At 32.2% G+C, this 8,482-nt stretch overlaps 1 protein-coding gene and 1 pseudogene across 1 annotated transcript; one reads left to right on the top strand and one right to left on the bottom strand.

The window, feature by feature from the left end:
- The first annotated feature begins 1,432 nt into the window (after positions 1-1,432).
- Positions 1,433-2,365, top strand: TAS2R10 (taste 2 receptor member 10). The gene has a single exon (XM_019744683.3). It carries the CDS (start codon positions 1,433-1,435, stop codon positions 2,363-2,365), a length of 933 nt encoding a protein of 310 aa, XP_019600242.2.
- Positions 2,366-7,164: 4,799 nt separating this feature from the next.
- On the bottom strand, positions 7,165-7,871 carry LOC109454261 (translin-associated protein X pseudogene; annotated as a pseudogene).
- Between the last annotated feature and the right edge of the window lie 611 nt (positions 7,872-8,482).

The following is an 8,482-nucleotide window of genomic DNA, read 5'->3' as shown; positions in this document are numbered from 1 at the left end:
AATAGCCATTCTAACAGGTGTAAGGTGATAGATATCTCATTGTGGTTCTGACTTGCATTTCCCTGATAATTACTGTTGTCGATTATTGAATTTTGTTTTATTCTTTTGTAGTCAGGGAACATACTCTGAAAAGTTTTACTCATTTAGTATTTCTGGGATATTCATTAGCCTCACATATGGCAAATTTTGGTAAAAAAAATAGTCTATGTGTACTTGAAAAGGATATAAATTATTCTATTGTTGGCTATATCAAGTTCATTAATTGTGTTGTTCAGATCTTTATCTTTATTGACTTTTGGTCCACATGCACTATAAGCTATTGAATTATAATTTTCAATACTTTTATTACGATTTTAGGTTTGCCTCTTTTTCTTTATAATTCTGTAAATGTTTGCTAGATTACTTGGTGCATAAATTTTAGGATTGCAATATAATCCTGCTGAATTGAGCATTTTATCATTGCAAAATACCCTTCCCCTTTTTCTCTCTAATATTGCTTCTTACCTTAAATCTATTTTATATGGTTTTGTAACTATGACAGATTTCTTTTGGGTAATGTTTGCATAGTGTGTCTATCATTTTAATTCCTAGCTTTGTATGTCTTTAAGTTATATTTCTTATACGCAATGTATTTTTTGGAGTTTTTAAATCCTGGCTGTCAATATTAGTCTTTTCCTTGGAGTAGTTGGTTAATTTTCATTGCATATAATTAGATTTTTCATTTCTAGACGTTTTGTCGCCAAATTTGACAGTCTCTTATTACTACATCTTCTTGAAATTGCATTCTCTATTTTTTAAAAGCAGTTCATACATAGCTGTGATATCTACAGATATTCTCATTTGTTCATTCCAAATTTGCAGTCCATGTAAAGTCTATGTTTGCTGCTTGTTTGTGTTTACTTTGCTGACTTTCATTCATAGTTTCTATGCTTGATGATATTTCATTGTGAGCACATTGTGCTTTTATACACTATTTTTCTTTATGTATCTAAACTGTTATTATAAACTTAACATAAATGATAATGTTAATGTTGATATTGAAAAAGATGAAGAAATCCAATTTTCGTTTCTGTCGTGTTTTGTTTCTTATAGATATAGATATATGGTACTCCTACTCCACAATTCAGGTAAAGAAATGCAAAATAGTCCCAGGAGGACAAGTAAAATCCATACAGCAAACTTTCATTTACATGTTAACAAATTGTAGGTAGCATTCAGGCTGGAGACATTCTCTAAGCTATACGTGTAACTGGAAGTGTCTTTATGAAGATATTTCAGGTTCCATCAGAAGGTATTAATTGGGGCAATTTTAAGTCTTTATGTACTGAAAGAAATGAAAATCATTCTTCCATCAAGCAGCCTATATATACCTCATCCTGCAGCAGGTAATCTAAAATACATGTAATAGAAACAATATTAGGGCTTGGCAGATATGCTAAGTACAGTGGAAGGACTCCTCATTTTCATTGTAGTTACTGAATCAATACTGGGCATGTTAGGTAATGGATTTATTGTACTTGTAAACTGCATTGACTGTGTCAAGAATAAGAAGTTTTCTGTAATAGGCTTGATTCTCATTGGCTTAGCTACTTCAAGAATTTTTCTGATATGGATAATAATTACAGATGGACTTTTAAAGATATTCTCACCAGATATGTATCTGTCTGGAAATGCAATTGAATATATTAGCTACTTGTGGGTGATTATTAATCAATCAAGTATCGGGTTTGCCACCAGCCTCAGCGTCTTCTATTTCCTGAAGATAGCAAATTTTTCCCACCACATTTTTCTCTGGTTGAAGGGTAGAATCAATAGGATTATTCTCCTTCTAATGGGATTCTTGCTTATTTTATGGTCACTTACTTTTCCATTAACTGTGAAGATTATTAATGATCATAAAATGAATAGAAACACAACGTGGACACTCAGCGTTCATTCGAGTAAAAATGAATTCTTTACTAACCAGATTTTGCTCAATCTCGGAGCCATTTTCCTCGTTACACTATCTCTGCTTACATGTTTCTTATTAACCATTTCCCTTTGGAGACACAACAGGCAGATGCAATTGAATGTCACAGGCTTCAGAGACCCCAGTACAGAAGTGCATGTGAAAGCAATGAAAGTTTTGATATCTTTTATCATCCTTTCTATCTTGTATTTTATAGGCATTGCCATAGAAATAGCATGTTTTTCACTGTCAGAAAACAAATTGCTGTTTATTTTTGGTGTGGCAATCACAGTCACCTATCCCTCAGGTCACTCATTTATCCTAATTCTAGGAAACAGCAAGCTAAAGCAAGCCTCTTCAAAGGTAGTACAACATTTAAAGTGCTGTGTGAGAGAGAAACCTCTCAGAACTCCATAGACAGGCGTGGGGAGACATGGATGCTCTATGAGAATCATCCAGTGAAGAAATGCCTGAAGTCGTAACACATTCTTCCATTGGTTTTAACTGTGTTGTTGGACATCACTAAAATCTTCCATAATTATTTTGACTATATCGCAGGAAATTTCATTTTTCAATGAGATTTTTAATCCCACGTGCAGATTGAGTGGCTCAGTCAGCTTCCCTACCCTGCAACTTTTTCTTCCCAGAGGCAAAAAACAGCATGGAGACACTATTTGATGATAGTGGGAGTAAGCGTCTAATATCAGACTTTTCATTGTGCTTTACCTGACTTTCCTGAAGCATTGGCACCCTTTCACCAAGAAGACCCAAAGGAAAAGAAACAAAAACAAAGAAAGTTATAGTCAGTTGTGATATTTAGAACATGGAAGTTAGAGACAGACAGAAGTGCTTCTTTTCAGTTTGCAATTTTAATTCTTTAAAAGATTTCTTTTGTCTTCACTGTTTAAATCCTAATATTTATTATTATTTTTTTTCCACTGATGTGTGTTTGGTATAGTAGCAGTAGTCATAGCAGCAGATGTAGTTCTGTGAAAAATAGCTCAGAAAACAGAGTCCACATGGGGGAGCAGGAATCAGAACACTGATAACACGAGTCTTCATTTCCACTGATTTGAAATGAAGCAAAATCATGAACCAATTAGAGTTAAGTAAAGATTCTTTTAGAAGTATAAATCCAAAGGACTTACTATGGTTACTGAGGACACAAACTGACCCAGAATAGAGTGAGTGTGAAGTATAAAATGTTGTGCTCTAGGGTTTCTTACACACACATATACTGATACACACAAACTTGCCCTCACAGACATATTTCAAGTGCTGATTTTTAAAATGAATATTTATATCCAACCCAGGATGTGAACTGTCTTATTTTTCAGCTTACAAAGTACACTGCCTTATACTTACAGCCTAATGCCTGAAAGATTTCTAAAAATAAAGGCTTAATTCATTCAATGAATATTTTTTGAGCACTAACACTGTTAGGTGCTGAGGATATGGTACTAAACAAGATCCCAGTATAATAGATAAGATATTTTAATAGAAAAACAAGATGAATAGCAATAACTTAATTATATATATGGTTTTGGGAGAGAAAAGCTAAAAGATGCTAAGAAAATAAACTGACTTGGTCCTGGGAGTAGAGAAGATGTCACTGAGGTTGAGATAGTTTAGATTGAGATGTGAAAATGGTCTAAGAGTACAGTGGACAGAGCAGGAGAGATCTGAGGTGGGGAAGCAGCATTCACATAGGCCTTGAGGCAAGAAGAACAGAGAGCATTCCAGGAACTGAAAAGTCCAGTAAGACTACTATATAGAGAGTGCAGTATTTTAAATTACTTTAAGGGAAATTCGAATAAGGAAGAATTTTATAAGTTCCTTCCAGAATTGATAAATGGCCCTGCAGAAATATTAAGCTAATATTTTAGTAGTGGAAAAATACCCATTCTATTCCAATCTTTAAACCATTCAAGTTTATTATGTTTAATGTCATTACTTTGATCACAAAAACATCTTTTTAATTTTCATATATTTGATTATGAATGCAGCTAAGCATTTTTACAGACTCATTAACAAATGGTGTATAATTTTTAGAATTATTCGTTTTCCTCTTATTTTTTCATGCCTATGGTTTTACTTACCAATATTGTGATACTTTATATGTTATCATTATGCCATATATATGTTATAATCTTTTTCTTAATTTGCTGTTTTGTAAATAACTTAATTCGTGGTATTTGGAGAAATAAGTTGGTAATTTGTATGAACTCAAATTGATATGTTTCCCTTTATGTTTCTTCTAGTACTATTTTTGCAAGTTTTGGTTTAGTTTTATTATAACACGTTCCTTTTACCAATAGCTCCATCTTTTTCTGATAAAATTTTAGTTTCATTGTACCTAAAATTAAAAACACAGAAAGTTCTGAAGAAGTTAAGATTATGCATATTTGTCACTCAACTATTATTAACATGTTCCAACATTAATTTCAAGTTAAATTTCAAGATAGATATACATACATAGGTATGTTGATAAGATTGTAGATTATTTTTGTTTTCTTCTTTTAGTTTTCTGTGAATTTCTAAATTTTCTATAATTTTTGCAATAATTAATGTAATCAGGGAAATATAATTAAATAAAAGACAAGATACATGAATAAAATCTGTTTGGTTAACTTTCCTTGAGAAAGGAGGAAAAGAGCATTACTCAGAATTTTCATAAACTGGGTAATTACTAACTCTGATATCTGCTGGTCTAACATCTAAGGTTGATTTTTTAGTTTATCGTTTGTGCTCTTTTTTTTTAAATTAAAGTTTATTGGGGTGACAATTGTTAGTAAAGTTACATAGATTTCAAGTGTACAATTCTGTAATACATTATCTATATCTCACATTGTATGTTCACCACCCAGAGTCAGTTCTCTTTCCATCACCATATAGTAGACCCTGTTTACCTTCTGGAGCCCCCCTTACCCTCTGGTAACCCCTAAACTATTGTCTATGTCTATGAGTTTTTGTTCCTTTATTTGTTTGTCTTGTTCTTTTGTTGTTTTCAGTTTTATATACCACATTATGACTCCTGGTCATCATATATTTTGTGATTCCATCTTGAACTCAGTTTCATTAGAACTTTATCTGTAGAACTTCTTTGAGGTCAAGTTTATAATGTACTTTGCCAAAAACAATTTGATTTTGCTTGCGAGGCCGACTGGGGACCTCACCAGTCTTGGACTTCTTTAAATTAAATTTTTTTTTTTAATTAAATTTTTAGTTTGTTATTTTACCACAGAGATAGTAAAGGCTACACAAGTAGTACAAATGCTGGTCCCAAATATACATGTGTACAAAGCTATTATTAGAAATTCTCAGAGCAACAACTCTTTTTTACATTATTACTTCAATTCAGTGTCATTGTTGAAAAGTAAATACCCCTAATTTTAACCTTTTGCTGGGCATATACTATTTTCTCATCACCCTTTAAGGAATTGCCTTGCAGGGGTCTGGGTTTATTAGTAGTATCCAACCTCATTTCCAGTCTTGGAGAGGCCCAAGCTAGGTATCTTATCCTACAAGCACTTAAAACTTAAGCTCTAGTTTAAAAGGTTGAAAGTGCCCCAAAGGTTTTATTTTCAACACTTTTTTCTCTTTCAAAATTTGTACTTTCCCACAATTTTGACATCTGAGAAATGTTTTAACTTTCCTGACATCTGGGCCGTGCACTTAAAGTAATTCTAAAGACTTGTTTTTCCATATTTTTATGTATTTTGAACTGGAGGAATTTTTCCAGGTACCTGGTTTGTCATATTCTTGAAAGCAAGAGTTCTTTTTCTAGCTTCTTTTCAATCTTTCTTATTTTTCAGTGTATATATCCAATACTATGCATTTTCTGCCTAAATATTGATTTAGATACATTCCACAGTATTGACACATAGTTCATAGGTTGTCATTTTGCTCAAAAAATTTCAAAATATCCTTTGTAATTTTTTTTTTTAAATTAGGCATGTCTATATTTTATTTTCCTTTAGGTGATTTTTTTTTTTTTTTTTTTTGGAAATTATGCTTTCAAAGAATCAGCCCTTACAGAGCATCTAATCTTTCAAAAAATAAAATCTAGTATCTAGAGTCTCAAAATTCACAAAACCAAATGAAAATGTCTGATTGCTGGCCAATAGTGTCATGCTCAAGTCAGTTTTGCATCACAAGGAATCATCTATAACTAATTTCAGTAGGCGAATTCCAATTCCAAATATAACTAGAGACTGCCATTGTCATTCCCAACTGTGTTGACAATTGTCTTATTACCGAATTGTACATGATGTGTTTTCTTTGGTGACTTTTTATACTATCAGTGAACACAATTGGACAACTATAAAGGTTTGCATTAACTTAAGTACTTCAAAATTTTCAAAACTTCATTATAACTATTTAAATGTTATTTCTTATAGATGCTAGAATAGGAAAGTTTCTAAACGTGCCTAATGTAATAGAATGGACAAGAAAAAAATTGCTAAATAATCACTAATATAAGCTTTTCAGTTGTATTTACAAGTATATAATTCAACTCCAACACAAGGAAAATATTACAATGTTAGCTCCAATTCTCTACCAGACACTTTGTGATAAAAGATAAAAGTTAAATGCAGAAACTAACATCTGGGTATTTGTCAATTTTTCTGGAAAACTGTTTCATATGGATTCAAAATTGCCTAAAATTATCTGAAATATAATACAAATTCTCACTACAGTGCCTCACAAAGTTAAAGTTTGTTGATACCTTAGTAATTTTTTATTCTATTCTATGGAATAAGCCTACTTTAAAAGCCTGGTACAATATTACCAAGAAATTTAAACGAAAAGCTCAAGTCCAGATGTATAACTAAGAAATCTTTTCTATCATAACAAAATCACCAACTTAACTTACAAATGGCTTTTTTTAAACTATCACCACACCAAAATTCACACAAAGTAAATTAAAACAAGGATGGCAGAAAGTGCACTCTGAAACTTGTTCACATTACAAAGAGAAGTGATAAAATTTAACCAGCAAAAAATCAAATAAGCATATATGTGAACATTTATATGCAAACTTTCATGAGTTAGATATAAGAAAGGATTAAGTTGATAATTTTATGTATAGCTTATATATAATTTAAAACAAGTATAACTGAAAATTTTCTATGTAAAAGCCACAATAAATAAAATACTAAATAACAGTCTTACAAACTGGTCTCTCAAGAGAATAATAACTGAATGATGTTATCCTAAGAAATACCCTCTTCTTGATCAATCGTTTCTGTTTTAACTGAAAAGACATCTGTCGGCATATGTTTTGAAATTTCTGAACCTCTGACTTTCAAGGCACAACAAGCATTCTCCACGTTGGCCAGACTTTGTTTCAAGATATACAGCTTCTTAGAAACCTCATAAGGTCCAGTATTGCCAATGAATGAAAACCCATCATAAACCTGAGGTAAACATTGGCTCACTTCAAAGGAGGTGTCAATGTCCCCATTCCCTGCCCTATTAATACACATCGCATCACCTCTTCAGTTAAGTCAGCCACTCCTGCAAGGTAATCAACAGTTGTAATTTCCAGTCTCCGAACACCGAACTGTTTATCCTGAGAATCAGAAGAGGGCAGCAGTAATGGCTCTCTGGAACTGATGCCTGTCTTCTGAGCTCCTGGGTCACCTGCAATATCTTTGTCTGACACCATCTGACATAATTTCTGATTCAGTCAATATTTCTCCCGTATCAGAAGCACTCGTAATCGTATGGAGGAGAAAAATTGTTCTTATGCTTACTACAGCTTTATCCCGACTGTTTTACAAGTTTCTTATATTTGTCACGTCTTGCATCAAGTTTCTGCTGAAATGATTTGAAGATCAACTACCATCTTTCCCTGGTTATATAGGAAATTGTCATGCTTCCTTTCCCTGAATCCTCCAGATCCTTCTTTGTCGCTCATGTTGTCATGGCCAGAGATGCCATGAGCCAAGACTGAGGGCCATGCAGCTGGTGGAGCGTAAGGTGGCCCTCCATTGATGCGTGCCCTTTGTATTATGATTTCTTTTAATTCAAGGGTTATTAATCAGAGTAATTTTCTAGTTATATGAGATATATAAAGGCAATTTTTGTACTGAAATTTTATTTTATTGAAGTTGGATCAGACAACATATTTGTATGATATTTAGCCTAGGATAAGATTTGTTTGACCTAATATATGATCTATTTTTGTGACTAGTCCATGTTTTTTTGAAAGTCATTTAATGATGTTGACTTCAAATTTATGTACATTAGATGAACCATATTAATGACATTGCTTCTTTTTATCCATTTATTATATGACAATTTGAAATAAATAATTAATAAACATACATTCACAATTATTTGTGTCTGCTCATAATTTTTTCATATATAGCTGTATTTAACTTGAAGTAATAGTGATAATTGTATGGGATTTGGCGGTCATTACTTTTATTATTATTCTTTTCTTTACTGATATTAAAAACCTTCTTTGTTACTCATGTAGGTTTTTGCTTTAAATTTTATTTTGTCTATGTTAAAAAACCACTGATT

The sequence above is a fragment of the Rhinolophus sinicus genome, chromosome 1 (genome assembly GCF_057876585.1).
Source record: "Rhinolophus sinicus isolate RSI-liver-muscle chromosome 1, RSI-T2T, whole genome shotgun sequence".
Lineage (NCBI taxonomy): Eukaryota > Metazoa > Chordata > Mammalia > Chiroptera > Rhinolophidae > Rhinolophus > Rhinolophus sinicus.
This window is presented reverse-complemented; position numbering and strand designations above follow the sequence as displayed.

Coding starts and splice junctions, on each gene's coding strand:
- TAS2R10 (XM_019744683.3), top strand. CDS start 1,433: ATGCTAAGTACAGTGGAAGGACTCCTCATTTTCATTGTAGTTACTGAA.